At 44.3% G+C, this 20,694-nt stretch overlaps 1 protein-coding gene across 1 annotated transcript in view; it reads right to left on the reverse strand.

Annotated features, from left to right (window-relative positions):
• TICRR (TOPBP1 interacting checkpoint and replication regulator) overlaps positions 1-17,947 on the reverse strand; it is a 43,952-nt gene extending 26,005 nt beyond the window's left edge. The window contains exons 1-4 of the mRNA XM_036278148.1: positions 17,279-17,947; positions 4,246-4,507; positions 2,853-3,091; positions 179-413 (exon numbers count right to left, since the gene is read on the reverse strand). Of these exons, the coding sequence (XP_036134041.1) occupies positions 179-413; positions 2,853-3,091; positions 4,246-4,507; positions 17,279-17,947 (1,405 nt within the window). The remainder of the gene's footprint in view (positions 1-178; positions 414-2,852; positions 3,092-4,245; positions 4,508-17,278) is intronic.
• Positions 17,948-20,694: the final 2,747 nt, after the last annotated feature.

Below are 20,694 nucleotides of genomic sequence, written 5' to 3' on the forward strand. Positions count from 1 at the left end.
AATGCTTCAGGATTTCTATACATAATGACAATTTAAACTGCCTGGAGTACTAGAGTTTGCTTTTACCTGCTTTATAACAGATATTAGGGTTCTACTGAGAGCAAAGTGAAAAAAAAAATCCTGATGCTGGAAACAAGTGCAAACCGCTGCCCTGGAGCGTTGTCGGTGCCAAACTTACCGGAGGCAGCAGGGTCTTCCAGTAGACTGTGAGTCTGATTCAGTACAGCATCCACCACATCCGAGCACAGGGAAGCTGTGCACTGGGGCTTCTCTACCACAACTGTTTGGAGAAAATGTCTATGAATTTCAGCCTCCTTTTTGCGGAACACAGTGAGAATTGTAGTGTTGGTAGAGAGAGGAGAGATGACTCCAGTGATGGGGGGCCAGCCGTCACCAGGATCCACACTGGCAACCTACAGGAGAAGTTCCAGTTAGTTGAGAATACTGCAGACACATGTGTAAAGAACACGGCTCAGTGAAAGGCAATGGACCCTGCTGATTATTAATATAAAAAACTCTGGAGCCCCGACCAGTTTGGCTCAGCGGTTAGAGCGTGGGCCCTCAGACCAAGGGATCTTGGGTTTGATTCTGGTCAAGGGCACGCACCTCAGTTGCGGTTCAGTCCCTGGCCCTGGTCAGGGTCGTTCAGGAGGTGACCAATCGATGTAACTCCCTCGCATCGTTGTGTGTGTCCCCCCTCCCCACACGCTCTATCTGAAGATAAATGAAAAAATATCCTTGGGTGAGGATTAAAAAAAAAACTATGGAAGAGACAGGCTTGATGGATATTAGTGCTAGAACTAAACTTACTGATCCTATAATCCTAACTCCACAATTTTACAAATGAGAAAAGCCTAAGGTCACCAGGAATATTTACTGAGCATGTACTATGTGCTTATGATAACCCACTGAATCCTCCCAGTCACTCTGAGGTACAAATGATCATGATCCCATTTTATAGAGGACTGAGGCTGAGGAACAAGGAACCTATTTAAGGTCACCCAGAAGCCGGCATGTGTGAATTCCAAACCCATGTTCTTGACCAAGAGGCAATGTGACCACGAAGGGATTGACTACATCACATGGCAGGCAGCAGAGCCGAGACGTGATCCAGATCGCCTGAACCCCCTCCTGGTGCTCTATCACAACACATCTCCTAGAACATCTGCTCAGATGACTGCCCAGCTTTTCTCTGGATGTTTCACCATGGGGCTCAGAAGATAGAAGCCTTCTGAGGTTATGAAGGCAAAAGACATAGTAAGGCAAGGAATTTGCTGGTGGTTTAAAAATAACCATCATCGCCCTGGCAGGTTTGGCTCAGAGGTTAGAGCATCAGCCTGCGGTCCCGAGAGACCCGGGTTCGGTTCCCGCTAAGGGCATGTACCTTGGTTGCAGTTTGTCCCCGGCCCTGGTCGGTCGTGCGGGTGGCAGCCACTCGATGTGTCCCTTTCACATCGATGTTTCTCTCTCTTTCTCTCTCTCTCTCTCTCTTCCTCTCTCTCCCTCCCACTCTACCTGAACAAAAAATGTCCTCGGGTGAGGATAAAAAAAATAAATAAATAACCATCATCTTTATTTTTTTTTTATCCTCATCTGAGGACATTTTTCCACTTTTTATTCAGATAGAGTAGGAGGGAGGGAGGGAGGGAGAGAGGGTGAGAGAAAGAGAGAGAGAAACATCGACATGAAAGGGACACACTGAGTGGCTGCCACCCACACAACCCAACCAGGGCCGGGGACAAACGGCAACCGAGGTACGCGACCCTCGTGGGAACCAAACCCGGGTCTCTCTGGACCGCAGGCCGACACTCTAACCGCTGAGCCAAACCGGCCAGGGCTAATCATCATCTTTAAATCCAATCTAGGTAGGTATTCCTTTTCAGAAGGCATTTCTGAGTTTGCCTAACTATTGGACACTATTATATCTTATTTTACCGCATAGGGTTTTTAAAAAATAAAATGCATTTTTTACATAAAAGGAATAAGTACATATAGTAGTCTCCCCTTATCCATGGGGGGTATGTTCCAGGTCCCCCAGTGAATGCCTGAAACTGCACAGTACCACATACTATATATATTATGTTTTTTCCTCTATGATAAAGTTTAATCTATAAATTAGGCACAGTAGGATATTCACAACAATAACAATAAGAGTATTTATAACAATATATTACAATAAAAGTTATGTGAATGTGCTCTTTCTCTCTCAAAATACCTTATTATACTCCCACCTATTCACTTGCATATCTGAATTGTCGGCATCACTAGCCTTCCTTTGGGGTCACGATTAAGTAAAATAAGGGTCACTTTGAACACAAGCACTGCGATACCTTGATAACTAAAATGGCTACTAAACTACTGGGTGGGAGGTGTACACAGTGTGGAGATGCCGGAGAGAGGGATGATTCAAGTCCCAGGCAGGCGTGTGCGAAGAGTTCATCATGTTCCTCAGAACTGCATGCAATTGAAAACTTATGGACTGTTCACTTCTGCAATTTTCCATTTTACCATTTCAGACCGCATTTGACAGTGGAAAGTGAAAGCGCGGATAAGGGAGGCTTCTGCCCATCACTTCACGGTAATACAGCCACTGCATTTGGCCCACTGCCTTTTTTCTTATGTGAATATAATTTAGCTTAATGGGATCCAAGGTACATGCAATTTTAAACTGTTTCTTCACTAATGAGCACTGCCATGATGCTGCAATGTAGGCAGTATTATTTACAAAAACATCATCGGTTTCGCTAAGACTGTATTATGTAGGACAATCCTTGGTGCTTCAGAAACACACTTATTTCACTTGACTGGAGTGTCACTGAATAAGAATGACTCAGCATGTGGAAGATACCTACCAGATGTAACTCTTCAGCAGTCAGCCGGTTTACCAACTGCTGAAATAACACCCTGTGAGTTGATTTATTCTCCTCTGGACTTTGCAGCATCCAGCTATCAGTGCCCAAGATGCCGCTCATGGGGAGAGACCACTGGGTGGCTGTGCCTTCTAGAAAAATTCTGACTGGTTTCTGAAAATGTCTCTGATGCATGGTCAAGGGCTCTAGGATGACTGTCCATGTTTCTTGACTCTCTTTGCCTGTTACATAAAGAATGTAATAAACAGTTACTAAAAATAGATTTAATAGTAAGAAAAAAAATTAGACTGTCAGTTGTACTGCCAATTAGTTCACACTCAATCCTCATTCCACTGCCGACAACAAGTTCATGTAGCTCTACGGGAAAAGCTGTATACAAACGGAATTACAAGGGCACGACCTGATGTCAGAACTTCTCAATAATTATGACAGAGGTAAATACTTAAGGAATACTCATTACTTATAAAAAAAAACGACATCACTTCTAAAATCCATAAAACAGTGCAGAGCATATCTTGTGAGGAGATTAAATTCTAAAAACGAAATTGCTTAAATAAAACTACTCTTGAAATTTCCATAAACTGCACATAATATGTACATAGCTTTATGTATACATCTTTATACAGTATTACTTCCGTGTGAATACGTAATGACTTGAAATTGAGATTCGCTATATAGTGAATAAGATGGTCAAGTAAATTTAGGAAGATTCCAACATGCTGGTTCTTCCTGGTAACAAGCATCACTTTCACTTCCTTTGACTAATGTGTTACCAATCTTAGTCTCCATGGTCTTCAACTTAACAGTCTCTTCCATGAGGCAACGAAACCTCACCACCCATTTGCGTGGGCACCTTAACTACATTGTCTTTCTTTGCAGTTGAGAGAGTCCTTTTTCTTTGCTTAATCCTCACCAGAGATTATTTTTTCCATTAATTTTTTAGAAAGAGTGGAAGGAAGACAGGTAGAGGGAGACAGAGAAACATTGATTGGTTGCCTCCTGCACTTGCCCCAATGAGGGCCAGGGTCAAACCTGCAACCCAGGTATGTGCCCATGACCTGGAATCAAACCCGAGACCCTTCAGTGCACAGGCCGAGGCTCTAAGTGCCGAGCCACACTGGACAGAGCAACAGGTGAGAAACTCTTTGAAGTCATCCACTCATCCTTCTTTTTCTACACGGGCTGGCAGCTGACCTGCACCAGAATTCTATCCTTTCCTCTGATTCTCTGATTTGGCTTGGACATATTTTAATCACAAGCACTAATTGAGTGCCCGGGCTGCTGGAAATTCTAAAGAAGTTGAAAGCATGAGCCTGCCTTGAAGAAATGAATATAACTGAGACCAACCCTCTCCCCCCAAACACTAGTTGTTTACCTTCAACAGGGAGAAATAACGTTCCTTCCATCCGTGGAAATAAGGCTTCATACTCAGGAGAATTATAGAACAAACAGTTTAAAGTGGACTCAGTTGGCAGAGCTGAAATCCATGCAGAGAGGTGAGGCTCACGTGACAGCAGGGTCTCTCCCACTTTCATAAAATCCTGGCTCAGAGTCTCCAATGGCAAGACAGTGCCTCCCATGTGGTGAAGCAGTTCACATACTGTCCAGTACCCAAGGTGGTCTGGGGACGCCCACAACTAAAATGAAATGACAAAGAACCTCAAGTTATTCTAAATTAGGCATTCAGAAATAAAGCTAAGGGAAATCAGGAGAAAGTACAGTTGATTTCTACACTAAAGGATCATATGACACAATTAATGTATTTGTTGAACCCAACACAGATAATGTCCAGCATCCTATTACTGTACCGCCCAAGAATGTAATTACTACATAATACACCTTCAAGATAGTGTCCATTTAGTGAAAAGACCACTTGAATTCTATTTCTTATCAAAGAACAGAAGTGAAGCAAATCACTGGGTACACCATAAAATGTTAAGAGTCGGGCCCAGCCAGTGGGTGTGGCTCAGTGGATTCAGTGTCATCTCATGGACTGAGAGGTCCCGGTTCGATTCCTGGTCAGGGCACATGCCCAGGTTGCAGGCTCAATCCCTAGTAGGGGGCACGCAGGAGGCAGGTGATTGATATTTCTCTCTCACATCAATGTTTCTATCTCTCTCCCCCTTCCTCTCTCTCTAAAAATATCAATAAAAACATATTTTTTAAAAAATCCTCACCTGAGGACATTTTTGCATTTATTTTCAGACAGAGCGGGAGGGAGAAAGGGAGGAAGAGAGAGAAAGAGAGAAACACATGGAGTGGTTGCCACCCACATGACCCCAACCAGGGCCGGGGACAAACTGCAACCGGGGTATGTGCCCTTAACAGAAACCGAACCCAGGCCTCTCTCGTCCGAGGGCTAACACTCCAACTGTTGAGTCAAACCAGCCAGGGCAATATAAACATATTAAAAAAAAAAAAGAATCAGAAGGAATACAAATCAGTACACATTAATAAAATGGTTCTGTCCTACACAATATAACACAACAATGGCCAGGCATCACGGGAGTGATGATCACCGTTGACCCACCCACCACACAGGACTGTGTGGGGACCAAATGGGTCTTCTAGTTCTAGGTTCACTACAGCCCTCATCGCCTCTCGCCTGGACTCTTATCATAGCCTATAGAGCCTGTGTCCTGCCTCTAGTCTTTCCTCCATGTTGCTCTATAAAAAGTATTCTTCTGAAGCACACATCTGGAGCATGCTACTTCTCTAAAACTTTCAAGGGCTCCCTATGGCCTCCATGATAAAGTAATTCTAGCATAGCTATAAAGTCCTTCACGGCCCTAGCCAGGTAGCACAGTTAGTTAGAGTGTTGTCCCAATAAACCAAGGTTGCAGGTTCCATACACCCCATCAGGACACAAACAAGAATCAAATCGTCAGCGTCAGAGGAATGGTGGCGTGAGAGATCCCCTTGGCCTCTCCCCCTGAAACTTCAAGTTAATCAAGTATAAACAAAGGATTCCCTGTTCAATCTATAAGTACACCTGAGAGACCCGCGCATTGAAGCGTCTAAAGGTGGGCAACTGGGAGTAAACGGGAAGGCGAGAAGGGAGGAGAGCCCAGATGGCCACAGATGTAGCCCTGCAGCCAGGAGCTGGTGACCAGCTCTGCCTAGAGAGGGGAGGAAGCCAGTGGTAGCAGACACTTCCAGGGGCCGGGAGAAACAGTCTCGGTGGGCTCTCCAGCAGGGCAAGCGGTGGAGCCTAGGCAAGGACATAGCATAGGGGTTCTGCCGGGGCTGTCTGCTATGGGATGGTGGCGTTTCAGACAAAGAAACAGAGTCCTCCACCCCTTGAACTCCTGAAACTCGCCTCCATTTGCCTTTGATGTTGGGTCAAGGACACATTACCTGCAAACTGACAGCTATTGCAGTAGAATTGCTGTTTCCTTTTGTGATTGATCCCCAGGTTGGGTATGTAGGATGGGACCTGTGGAAGTATGGGGTCACCAATATGGTGAGGGCAAAGCACATCCCACCCCAAGCAGCACATCGGTACTATCTGACAGAAGAGGAGGTGGTGAGCTCTGGGACATCACAGAGGTAAAAATCTTGTGATTCAGCACCACCTACTGGAAAATAGTAGAAAGACCTCTTCCTTGAAAGCTGCTAGGGAAAGGTCAACAATAAATGCCTTGCCCTGCTCAGTTTTGCTCAATGGTTAGAGCACTGGCCCCCAGGACCAAAGGGTCACAGGTTCGATTCCCGATCAAGGGCACCTACCTGGGTTGCAGGTTTAATTCCCCAGCCCTTGTTGGGGTCATGCAGGAGGCAACCAATCAATGTGACTCTCTCACATCAATGTTTTTCTCTCTCCCTTCCACTCTATCTAAAAAAAAAATCGATGGAAAAATATCCTTGGGTAAGGATTAACAAAGTAAATAAATAAGTGCTGAGACAGAGGAGACCAGCAAATACCATAAACAACCATTTAAATGAGGAGCTCAGGCCCTGGCCGGTTTGGACTGGAGAGACCTGGGTTCGGTTCCCTCTAAGGGCACGTACCTCGGTTGCAGTTTGTCCCCGGCCCCAGTTGGGGTTGTGTGGGTGGCGACCACTCAATTTGTCTCTCTCACATCGATGTTTCTCTCTCTCTCTCCCCACCCCTCCTTCTCTCCCTCTCTCCCTCTAGCTCTATGAATACAAAGTATCCTCAGGTGAGGTTAAATAAATAAATAAATAAGGAGCTCAGAACAAAAACGAAAAATCTCCAGAAAACAAGCTGGAACACATGGAAATATGTGATATAAATGACAGAGAATTCTAGATTACAATTCTGAAAATACTCCGTGAGATGCAAGAAAACACAGACAGGCAATTCAATGCACTCACAAAACAAATAAACAAACAAAACGAGTACTTTACCAAAGAAATTGAAACTTTAAAAAAGAACCAATCAGAAATCCTGGAAATGAAACATGCAATTAAGGACATTAGGAGTGAACTACTGAGCATAGGAAACAGCCGATCAGACGGAGGAAAGGATTAGTGACAATGGAAGATAGAAATCTAGAAATGACACAGAGGGAAGAAGAGAGAGACCTGAGCATGAAAGAAAGAAAGAAAGAAAGAAAGAAAGAAAGAAAGAAAGAAAGAAAGAAAGAGAGAGAAAGAAATCTATAAGAACTATCTGATTCCATCAGAAAAAGCAATATATGAATTATAAGCATACCAAAGGACGAAAAGAGGGAGAAGGAAACAGAGAGCCTATTTAAATAGTGGATGAGAAATTCCCAAACCTATGGAAAGAACTAGACCCTCGAAAACAAGAAGCAAACAGAACACATTGTTACCTGAATCCAAAGAGGCCCTCTCCAAGCCACACTGTATTAATACTGTCAAAAATTAATGACAAAGAAGTAATTCTCCAAGTACCCAGGGAAAAGTAGGAAGTGACCTACAAAAGAAAACCTATCAGAATATCATCTGCCTTCTCAGTTGAAACTCTACAAACCAGAAAAGAGTGGAACCAAATATTCAAACAACTGAAAGAGAAATTACCAGCCAAGAATAATATATCCAGCAAAGTTATCCTTTAAATATGAAGGAGCTATACATAAACTGAGGTATTTTATCACCAAAAAACCTCCATTACAGGAAATACTTAAGGTAGTTACTCTATCTGAAACAAAGAGCATAAGGTCACAACACTGTGAGTAAGATCAACAAAAACTTACAGCATAAACAGGGATGATTTCTGACAACAGAAACATAAAAGGGGAGGGGATAAAGGTCTGTACTGGCAAAGAAGGATAAAGATCAGATGTACTCTAAAGAAAAAAAATACTGTATAGATGCAACCTTATTTTTCATAAACCTAATGGTAACCACAAACAAAAACTCCAAAATTAAAAGACATAGATAGCTTTAAAAAAGGAGGAAACGGGACAGAATACCACCAAACAAAAACAACAGACAGAAGCAAAGGGAAAGAAGCAATGGAGGCACAGAGCTACCAGAAAACAAACAATAAAACAACTATAGGAAATTCTTGTACATCAGTTAAGTACCCTAAATGTAAATGGACTGAATTCACCAATAAAGAGGCACAGAGGAGGAAACTGAATCAAAAAACAAAATCCAGCCATAGGCTGCCTTTAAGAAACACACATTTAACAGAAAATCAATAAAGAAATACCAGCCTTAAATGACACACTATACCAAATGGACATAATTAACATTTAAAGAGCCTTTCACCCCAGAACAGCAGATTATACCTTCTTCTCCAGTGTACATGGAACATTCTCAAGGACAGACCATATGTCGGGTCACAACACTCACCTCAACAAACTGAAGACTAAAATTATACCAAGTATATTCTCTGACCATGATGCCTTGAAATTAGAAATCAAATGCACAAAGGAAGTAAAGAAATTTACAAATACATGGAGATTAAACAACATAGTACTAAAAAATGACTGGGTTAAAGAAGAAATAAAAGGTGAGATCAAAAGATACAGAGAGTCATATGAAAATGACAATACAATATATTGCAACTTCTGGGATGCAGCAAAAGCAGTAAATAAGAGGGAAGTTTATATCATTACAGGCCTATCTCAAGAAATAAGAGAAATCACAAGTAAACAACCTAACATTACATCTTAAAGTACTAGAAAAAGAAGGACAAAAGAAGGCCAAAGTCAGCAGAAGAAAGAAAATAATAAAAATGAGAGCAGAATGGAATGAAATAGAGAACAAAAAGACTATACAAAAAATTATACAACACAGGGCTGGTTCTTTGAAAAGATTAGTAAAATTGACAAAACCCTGAGCTAGACTTACTAAGGTAAAAAGAGAAAAGACCCATATAAACAAAATAAGAAATGAAAGTCACCACAAATGTCACAAATATACAAAGGAGCATACTAGAATGCTATGAAAAACTTATGTCATCAAATTCCATAACCTAGAAGAAATGGATACAGTTCTAGAAATATATAATCTTCCTAGACTGAATCATGAAGAATTAGAAAATCTAAATAGACTAATCAGCAATGAGGAATTGAAACAACTGTCAAAAACCTCCCCAAAAATAAAAGTCCAGGACCAGATGGCTTCACCACTGAATTCTACTAAACATTTAAAGATTTAAAACCCGTCTTCTCAAACTCTTCCAAAGAATTGAAGAGGCAATACTTCCTAACACATTTTATGAGGCCAACAAAACCCTGACCAAAACCTGAAAAGGATAACACAAAAAAAGAAAACTACTGACCAATATCCCTGATGATACAGTTGCAAAAATCCTGAGCAAAATACTAGCAAATGGAATACAATAATACATTAAAAAAAAAAAAAAAATACTGCATCACTTTTTGCAGACAACATGATTCTGTATATAGAAAACCTAGACTCCATCAAAAACATATTAGAAACAAACAAATCCAATGAAGTTTCAAGATATAAAATCAATGTATAACAATCCATGGCCTTCTTGTATACTAATGATGAAACTTCAGAAAAAGAAATGAGAAACACAATTCATTTTGTAATTGCAACCAAAAAAATAACTACCAAGTAATAAACTTAATACAGTCAATATCCCATGTTCATGGATTGGAAGAATCAACATAGCTAAAATGGACATATTACCCAAAGCAATATACAGATTTAATGCAATCCCCATCAAAATCCCAATGTCATTCTTTAAAGAAACAAAACAAAAAATTCATCAGATTTGTATGGAACCATAAAAGACGCTGAACAGCCAAAGCAATCCTGAGAAAAAAGAATGAAGCCAGAGATATCATACTACCTAACCTCAAATTATACTATAGAGCTATGGTAATCAAAACAGCATGGTACTCGCAGGAAAACAGACCAAAGGAACAGAACTGAGAGCCCAGAAATAAAACCACATGTATTTGGGGTCAATAATTTTTGACAAAGGAGCCAGAAACATACAATGGAGTAAAGAAAGCCTCTTCAATAAATGGTGCTGCCAAAATTGGAAAACTACAGGCAAAAGAATATAACGGGATTAGTTTGTCCCCATGTACAAAAATCAATTCAAAATGGGTCAAAGACCTAAATATAAGACCTGAAACAATAACTTACATAGAAGAAAGCATCGATACTAAACTTATGAACCTTGGTCGTAGAGAACATTTTATGAACTTGACTCCAAAGGCAAACTGAAAAGTTTCTACGTAGCAAAAGAAACCAACAACAAAACAAAAAGGTAGCCAACCAAAAGGGAGATGATATTTGCAAACAATCGCTCCGACAAAGTGTAATATCCAAAATATATAAAGACCTCATAAAACTCAACACCAAACAAACAACCCAATTAAAAAATGGGCAGCCCTGGCCGGTTTGGCTCAGCGGTTAGAGCGTCGGCCTGCGGTCCTGAGAGACCCGGGTTCGATTCCCGCTAAGGGCACGTACCTCGGTTGCAGTTTGTCCCTGGCCCTGGTCAGTTGTGCAGGTGGCAACCACTCGATGTGTCCCTTCACATCGATGTTTCTCTCTCTCTGTTCCTCTCTCTCCCTCCCACTCTACCTGAACAAAAAATGGAAAAATGTACTCGGGTGAGCATTAAAAAAAAAAAAAAATGGGCAGAGGCCCAGCCAGTGTGGCTCAGTGGTTGAGCGTCAACCCATGCACCATGAACTTGTCAGTTCAATTCCCGGTCAGGGCACATGCCCAGGTTGTGGGGCCTGATCCCCAGTGAGGGGCATGCAGGAGGTGGCCAATCAATGTTCTCTCTCATCAATGTCTCTATCTCTCTCTCCCTCTCCCTTCCTCTCTCTAAAATAAATAAAGACAAAAAAATTTTTTTTTTTTTTATCCTCACCTGAGGACATTTTTCCACTTTTTGTTCAGGTAGAGTGGGAGGGAGAGAGAGGAACAGAGAGAGAGAGAGAAACATCGATGTGAAAGGGACACATCGAGTGGCTGCCACCCGCACAACCGACCAGGGCCAGGGACAAACTGCAACCGAGGTACATGCCCTTAGCGGGAACTGAACCCGGGTCTCTCGGGACCGCAGGTCTCTCTAACCGCTGAGCCAAACCGGCCAGGGCAAGACAAAATATTTTTTTAAAAAATGGGCAGAGGACCTGAACAGACACCTCTTCCAAGAGGACACATGAACAGCAACAGATACATGAAAATATGTTCAACCTCACCAGCAATTAGAGAAATGCAAATCAAAACTACAATGAGATTACCACTTCACACCTGTTAGAATGGCTATTATCAACAAGACAAGTAATAACAAGTGTTGGAGAGGTTGTGGAGAAAAGGGAACCCTCATTCACTGCTGCTGGGACTGTAAACTTGGTACAGCCACTATGGAAAACAGTATAGCAGTTCCTCAAAAAATTAAGAATAGAGCTACCATATGACCCAGCAATCCCTTTCCTTAGTATATACCCAAAATACTCAAAAACATGTATTTGCAAAGACATATGCACCCCTGTGTTCGTTGGCGCATTATTCACGGTGGCCAGGACATGAAGACAACCAAGGTGTCCTTCGATAGAGAATTGGATAAAGAAGCTGTGGTACATATACACAATAAAATACTACTTGGCTGTAAGAAAAGACAAAATACTGCCATTTGCAACAACATGGGTGGACCTTGAGAATATCATGGTAAGTGAAATAAGTCAGGCAGAAAAAGCTAAGAACCATATGAGTTCACTCATGTGGGATATAAAACTGAAACTTGTGGGCACAAATAGCAGTGTGGTGGTGCCAGAGAGAAAGGGGCCTAATACATGGTAATGAAAAATGATTTGACTTTGGGTGGTGGGCACACAGTGCAATATACAGGTCTTGTAACAGTGTAACATAGAAATCCACACCTGAAACCTATATGATTATATTAACCAATGTCACCCCACCAGATTTCAGAAAAACATTTTTAAAAATCAACCAATGAACGCATAAGTGGAACAACAAATAGATGCTTCTCTCACTAAAATCAATTTTTTAAAAAAAGAACCCTTCACAACTAAACCCTAAACTTTCCCAAACACATTATCTTCCCACATCCATCCCTACCTACTAGGCACAATGCTGATGACACCATATTTTATAATGCTTCCATGTTTCTGCTGATTCCTGTACCTTCTCCCCCCTTCCTTGTTTACTAACTGGATGTTAATTACAGTACTTAAATCTAGCTCAAATCCTGCTTTCTCTGCAAAAGCCATTCCTTCACAGAGCTGACTCTTCATTCAACAAACTTTTACTGAGCAATCTTTATGTGCCAAGAACTAGCAAGCCTTATTCCCTATCTTTAAGAATCTTCAAGTTGAGGGTGAGTAAAACAGCAACAACATAGAATATTTAACTCAGCATAATAATATAACATGACGATATTCAGGAAATATGGAACACGAAGGAGGAGCATCTACCCTGGAAAACGATTATTACACTGGGTTCCTACTCCATAGGTACTCACCACTAAAGACCAAAAGTTGCTATGTGAATGTGAGGTCTTCTAGGTCACTGACAAACTTTCCATTCTATTCAAGGTCAAAGGCAGCATAAGAATGCCCAAGGTCACAGCAAGACAATGAAAGGCCAGTCTAAGAACCCAGAACTATCTTGGATAGCGCTTTTATTTTATTTTATTTTATTTTATTTTATATTTTTTAGATCAAGTGGAAGGGAGGGAGGGTGGTAAGAGAGGGTAGAAGAGAGAAAAAAAGAGAGAAAGAGACATCGATGTGAGAGAGACATAGATTGGTTGCCTCCTGCACAACTCCTGACTGATGTGGGGTATCGAAACTGCAACCCAGGCAAGTGCCCTTGACTGGGAATGGAACCCATGACCCTTTGGTCTGCAGGATGAGGCTCTAACCGCTGAGCAAAACCATTCAGGGCTTGGATGGTGCTTTTAAAATGAGGGTTATGACCCTTTAATGGTCTTGGATGTATCCTCTGATGGATCAATTTGTGTGGTTTATAATCATCATTAAAGAAAAAAAAACAACAGAAAAGAGCAGAGCACAATAGAAAATATCACATGCAGTTATACATACCAGTTTGGAAATGCTATAATAGATTAATCAACCAATTAGTATTTGCTGTTAGCAGCCTGTGTCCATGCTACATTCACTACTATAGGAGAGAATGGTAAGCAAGTTCAGATACATTGATCCTGATTAGGATTTTGTGCCAAAGGGAAACAAAAATTTTGTTGAAATCTGTTTAGCCAGAGGATCAGCAGGAGGTGGGGTGGGGGTGGAGGGACTGCTTATCAAATGAAAGGTAAAGCTTTAATAAGAGTTTAAAAGGCATTACCTTTTGATTAAAACATAATATATGCATGTGTCAAAAAAACAAAAACCCTACACACAGGATATAGAGAATGGTTAAATTTTTCATTTTTATGCATATGATGGGGTAAGTGACAGATATTTCCTAGTGGTAGTTTCAAATTTGGGGATTTATAAATATCCAAGATAGAAGATAAGTTTCAAGAGAGCAGGGACTACACTTATCTGCTCACCAGCATGCCTAGCAGGTATGTGATAAAGAGGTATTGAATAAATCAGAGGCATAAAGTTGAAAATGGCCAGGGGGCTCGTATGCTCCCTTGATCCTCAATCTTTGCAAGAGTTCTGTGAGCTTGAATCCCTCCCCACAGTCTGTGTTCCCCCAGTCAGACTTCACAGACTGAGCTCAGAAGGCAGGCCTTGCATTTTCTCTTCTTCCTTCTCCTACCTCTGTGGTGAGAGCTCCCCAAGAGCAGAGCTAAGACTGTCTTCTGCCCCCATGGTATGGCTGGCCACAGGCTTTTGAACAGGGAAAAAGACAGGTCATCAGCAGAAAAAATTTCCAGAAAACCTTACGATTATCTGATGCACATTTTCTTAGGGGAAACAACCTAACAGATGTGAGAAGCCTCAGAAAAGACACATCCTGTCAGATGGTGGAATATCAGAACTGGAAGGGATCGTTAAAAAGATCCTGTCAACCTAGTTATTTTAATACTATTCTCAAAAGAAAGGCAGAGAAAGAATCGCCAGGCCCCATCTGCTGCTAAGACTTATTCTAGTCAGTATTTGCTAGGATTTGATATTATCCCAAATCAAGCACTTATGTATTGTGTACTGTGCCCAATGTTTGCTTTGCTGCCTTAATAAATTTTAAGTTCTAGGTTTCCATTTTCTCCACCAAATGTTTACCATCCCCTTCAATATTTCTGCCCCTTCCTTTTCTTTGACAATCCGCTGCTGCCTAAGTTTTGGGGGGCTTTGTATGAGAAAGTGTGTTGGAAATTTTAACATACTATACCATTATTTAAGTATCCGCTTATTTTCCATTTGTAATCTTCCAATTTAACCCACTCCTAGTTTAGTGACATGCGTTTCCATAAACTGGAATAACATCTTTCATCTGGTTAAACCACCTTCCCATCAGTAAGAACAAAACCCGAACTTAAAACCTTGGGCCTGCCCTGGCCAGTTTGGCTCTGCGGTTGGAGCGTCGGCCTGGGGACCAGAGTCCTGGGGTTCAGGTCCTATAGGGGCATGTACCAAAAAACAAAATTAAAAAAATAAATAAAACCTTGGGCCTACAGATAGATCTCTCCTGTCTTCCTCTCCTGGCTTTCATTCCTTGCCTGTTTCTGAAACAAACTAAGCCTGTATCTCCCTCAAATCTTTACACAAGCTCTTCTCTTTGCCTGGAATGTTCTTTCCCAACCTTCACATTCCTCCTCCTTCACCATTGAATTCTGTCAAAGAAGCCTTCCCTGACTGCCACCCTATACTGTATACAGTATCCACACACACCCCTTCTACATCCTCCGACCCAGCGGTTTTCTTCAGAGCATTATTTGAGATCCTATCGCTCACTAACTTGGCTATATAATCTGTCAATCTTATCTATATGTCTTCCTCCTAGAAGGTAAATTCCATTCCACTTTGGCTGACCACCTCATCCCCAGCGGCTAAAACAGTGTAACAGGTACTCAAGGTAGTGGACTGACTGAAGATAATATGTGTGTGTGTATGTTTTTAAATTTTTAATTACAGCACTTAACTGGGACAGGGGCCCCACTGCCTCAGCAAAAATCTAAATTAGGCCCTGGCTAGTTTGGCTCAGTGGTTAGAGCATTGGTCTGCGGACCAGAGAGTCCTGGGTTCGGTTCCCTCTAAGGGCATGTACCTCGGTTGCAGTTTGTCCCCGCCCCGGTTGGGGTTGTGGGGGTGGCAACCTGTTGATGTTTCTCTTTCTCTCTCTTCCTCTCTCCCTCCCGCTCTGTCTGAAGATAAATGCAAAAATGTCCTCAGGTGAGGATTAAAAAAAAAAATTTTTTTTTAAGTCTAAAGTAGCCCTTTAGGACTCTAGGTATGCCAGAATCCATTTAACCAACAAACACTGAACACCCACAACGCTCAACACACAACTGCGAGGGATACAACGGTGAGCGTGTGCCTGCCTTTATTCAGGTATTTTAAGGTGAGAGGCTGCACAACTAGAACACATAAGGAGAAAGGGTAAGGGCCACAAACGTGGAAACTCAGATGGAGAACCAGTAGCGGCCATTTGGGCAGGAATGAACGAGGCTCAGGCAGGCATTCCAGGGGACTAAGAACAAACAGTCAGACCCGTTGACCAGCTAGACCACACTTCGACGTGCTGGAATCTGGGTCGTGTGTAAGAAACAGAGAGTCTGGGAAGGCCCTTAAACACTTTTGTGGTAGGCAGTCGGATGAACGGCCACCGTGGTGGACAGCCCAGGGTGGCTAGCAATGGGCAAAATTGGGGAAACGAGGACCTCACGCCCGGGGTAAGCCTTCCTGCCCTGGCATGTCACTAGCCATGCGGCGGGCCTGGGTGGGAACAAGGAGCCGAAGAATTGTTATAACCCAATAATTCTCCATCCACTAGAAGAAGGAACCTCTCCTGGGTTCCTTGAACCCGAGTTGTTTTTGCAAAAATTCTTGAAGAGGAAGGTATGCATCAGCCATGACCACAAGGGTATTGACCATGAGCTTAACTAATCAGGAGATGCCAGACGGGGCAATGAGACATTCAAGGCTAGGGTCTAGTAAATGTTAGGAAATATAAAATAAACAACTTGTGCAGCTACTAACTGCTGATATCCGCTTCTGTACACGGAGCTTGCTTGCTCTGCTAAACTCTTGAGTAACCCCGGTCCCATATAAGCCACCCTCCCCCTGAGCTCGGGGCTGCAGTTCTCCTCGGTGTAGGTTGGCTGCAGTCCCTGCGCAGGTCCTAAAGCTCCTAATATTCAAAATCACTTGATGTCTGAGTGAGGATGACTCTCCTGGGTTACAACAGAGTGGCCTCCGCGACGCCCTGCACCACCACCTCCGTAAGCATAGCGTCTCGGCCTCGGCTGCGTTTCTGCGTGAAACCCTCTCGCCCGCTGGCTGGGGTGCATCATGTGCGTCCAGAAAGGGCAGCAACACCCGGCCCCGCTGGAGGCACGAATGACCCCGCCCCACACCGGTGCCGACCAAGCCGTGGACATCAGGACCCTGAAAAGGATGCACCTGGAAAAGCGGCTGCCTGTGCTAGTGGGGGCCTCCCCCTGGGGCCGCCCCTAAAATCCTCACCTGTGAAAAGCGCCGTGGACGGAGGACTCCGCCTGCTCTGCGGACCGAGCGCGAGCCCCCCTCCCCCATCCGCCCCCTCCCCCATCCACCCTTCCCCACCCCCACCCGGCTCCATCCCTTCTGCCGTCTCAGCTCACTTGTTCGACCTCTAAATAAACGTCCGTACAGTTCGGGTCTCGGCTCTGGCTCGTCCTCAGCCAGGACCCAGGGAGGAGGTTGCTCAACCCGCGCCGGGTCTCCATCCTCGGGGCGGTTCTCCCCGCGCCGACACCGGGACTGCGTGGGGCCCGGCCCCGCTGCCGACGGTCACCCGGGAGGGCGCCGGGCCCGAACCTGGGCCCCCTCCCCTCTCACCTGCGCCTCCTCCGTGGTGTCCACCCAGTACAAGGTTATTTTCCGCGTGGCCATGACTTCCCGGACCCTCCTGGGGAGCAGCTGCTCCTGCACCTGCTTCGGCGCGGGCGGCGGGCTCCGCGCCGGGGCCTCGCAGCCGGCCACGAACCGCAGCAGCTCCCTCTGCGAGTGCGGGCAGGGCGCGAGCAGGAAGACGGCGTTCGCGAGGCCCCCGCGCGCGGCCGCGGCCTCGGCCTCCCGGGCCTCGCTCTCCGCGTCCAGCAGCCGCCGCCTGCTGCTGCGCAGCGCCGGCTTGGCGGGCGACGTGATCTCGGGCCGGTCCCACTGGTAGTCCAGCAGCGTCTCCATCAGGGCGCTGTGCGTGTGCGTGGCCCTGGGCGCCGGGCCGGGGAGGTGGGCGCCGGGAGCGCCCTCCCCGAGCCTGGCCTCCAGCTCCTCCTCGAAGTCCTCCCAGGAGCGGGCCCCCAGCTCGCGGAAGTCAGACACGCGGGAGGGCCGGCTCCGCGCCCCCTGAGAGTCGAAGAACCGGAAGGCCCAGCGGACCCTGGCCAGGCCGAATCGGCAACTGAGGTAGATGAGGAGGCGCAGGGCGGCCCGCCGGACCGGGGTCTGGCCAGCGGCGCCGCCCGCGGTATCGAGCAGCAGCATGACGTTGTGACAACAGGCCATGTCCGCCGCGCCGGCGGCCGGGGGCTGGGGCTGAGGCTCTGGCCTGGCCTGGACCCCCGCCCGCTTCAGGGAACCAGCGCCATTCACTTCACCCTGGGATCCTGCTCAAAAGGCTCCCGCGCTCCCCAGAAAACACTACCATTGGCGGAGCCAGCTCCCAGCCACAGCTCCTATTGGTCCCTCGCCTTACGTAACTTACGTGAGAGTCTCCCCTCCTTGGCGCTGATTGGAAGGGCGTTAGGAGGAACCTCGGCCTGAGGGACGGGGGGCGTTCCCGTGGGCGGGGCTCTGTGTTCCGCGAAAACCTTAACGTTGATTGGCCTGGGGCTTCGTTTTAAAATTTAAAGAGGTGGTGCTAGGGCGGTGTCTGTACATCTGCCTTCTGCGCAAGAGACGCGAGTGTAGGCGATTGTGCGCAGGTGTGGCTGCGGGCAGCTGGGAGATGTTCGCTAAGTCCTGGAAAGCAGCACCGGAAGGGAATTTGGGATGCTTTGAATCCAGCTGGGTTAAAGCCACCCTAGACTTTCTATGGCGTAGAATTCGATGTGAAGGCTTTATTTCTGTAATTTGAGTTATTGCAAATGAAATGTTCTCTCTCCCTTCGCCCCAGGAACTTATAGCAGTTTCGTTGAAGAAGGTAATCAGATCCAAATAAAAGATATACTGTATGTATATCCTATTTCTGGAGAAAAATGGAAAACCGCTCGAATGGGAATGACTAAATAGGTATGGTACCCAAGGGGAAGGAATATCATGTAGCTTTTTAAAATGATGTTTGTATACAGAATGTTAGATTTTCTAAATAAGACTGCAAACAGCACATGCAGTGAGATCTCCAACTTGTCTATCCATGTCTATTTTTAAATTGTTCAACTAAAACTGTGTATGAAACGTCTCTGTGATTGTCTCTGGGTGATGAGATGACGGTGATTTAAAAAAAAATTTTTTTTTATTTTGCCCTTTCAGAATTTTCTAAGTTTTCTACAATTCTGTATTTCTATATTACTTTACAGTGGGGAGAAATATCCTTAATGAACAAGAAGAATCCTCTTGTTGCAAATAGAAGCAGCCTCACTTGTAGAAAAGGTTGTGAGTCTGGGTGGGAGCAGTACCTATTATCGGTGGTTAACAGCAGAGAAGGACCGGCTGACTTGAAGATTCTTTCCAATACTGAGAGTCTCTGAGCCATTTGCCTTGAGAAAGGCCACCATATCATGTGGTCTTTGTACATTGTCTAAATCTCACCTTCCTGCCTGGCCAGCGCCCAGGGCCACCCACAAGCTGCTAGACTGCCAGTGGGACCAACCCAAGATCACGTGGTCCACCAAGTGGATCCTGTGCAGCAGAAAGAGGAGACTGCTGGACATGGAGAATAAAATAAGTGAATGAATAAAATAAACTAACATTTCCTGATTCACCACTGTCATTTTAGAGCTGCAAACATTTGTTAGTCTTTTTTTTTTTTTTTTTTTAATTGATTCCTACTAGGGATTGAGCCTGCAACCGGGGCATGTGCCCTGACTGGGAATTGAACCAGCAACCTCTTGGTGGATGGGTCCACGCTCAACCACTGAGCCACACCAGCTGGGCACACTTGTTAGTCTTACTGTGTTAGGGGCTTGCTAAAAATATCCACACCTGTTGTGTTGTTTCTCATTCATTCAACAAGTAATTATTACAGAGAACGAAATAGATAATCCCTGGGGGAGCTTACTTTCTCGTAGGGGAGCCAAACAGTAAAATATAGGTTAGGTGGTGATAAGGGCTTTGGAGAAAAGCAGAAAAAGGGGATGAGTAGGTAGGAGTACGTACTTTCAAGTATGATAGTCAGGGAGGCCACACTGAAATGACACTTCAATAAAGACACTTGGGCATAAGGGAGTGAGCCCTGTGGATTTCTGGGGGAAAAGGGTTTCAGGAAGAGGGAAATGCAAGTGAAAAGGCCAAGAGACAGGGCTTTGTTCCCTTATTCTCTGCATTAACTTCCAAAGAGTTACTATTAAACTCATTATTTTACAAATAGAGGAAACTGAGGCTCGAAGCAATTAAGAATCTCCTCTCTGATTCCATACACAGCAAAACCATGAATGGAATCAAATTCACATTCCAAAAAAGCAGGTTTCTAGGGTACAATGTTTGCAACCTAGATTGAAAAACAAAAACAGAAACACGCAGCTTCCTAAGGAGAGACTCAGAATACTTTAAAGAATAGTTAACGTTTATTTGACGCAATGACCAGGGTCTGGCTATTTAATCTCCATTTCTTCTCTGTCCCCAGATCAACAATCTCTCTTAAAGGTTGTCTGTTTGATATTGGTTTCCCTTTCCCTCCCTTTCTTCTACCCTTTCATTTAGTTCATAAAAAGTTATTGCCTATGTGCCTTCTGTTAAGGGCAGCGAGGGACAGATGTAAAGGAAGAATAACGCTTAATATTTTTCCCGAGAAGGAATTGAAAGTAACAATACCCAGAATGCATTAGAGACTAGTTCAAGGCTAAACCAAATGTTTAGTCTTGCCAAAGGAAGAAACCATCCAAAAGAAATCATCATAGTGAGTGAGGGTGGCCAGATATGCCACCCTCATACCAGACTGTGAAGGGCAAGAGTGTAGAAAAGCACTTTATCATGGGTAGGAAATCCAGATGCCTCCAGAAAACTGGCAGGTAAACGAAGTGGGCATTAGTGATAAATGGAAAATGGAGGGTAGTGGGGCTGTGGGCTATGTTTGTTTTTGGAGTGACTGGACT

The sequence above is a fragment of the Molossus molossus genome, unplaced genomic scaffold, assembly GCF_014108415.1.
Source record: "Molossus molossus isolate mMolMol1 unplaced genomic scaffold, mMolMol1.p scaffold_m16_p_24, whole genome shotgun sequence".
In the NCBI taxonomy this organism is placed as follows: Eukaryota; Metazoa; Chordata; class Mammalia; order Chiroptera; family Molossidae; genus Molossus; species Molossus molossus.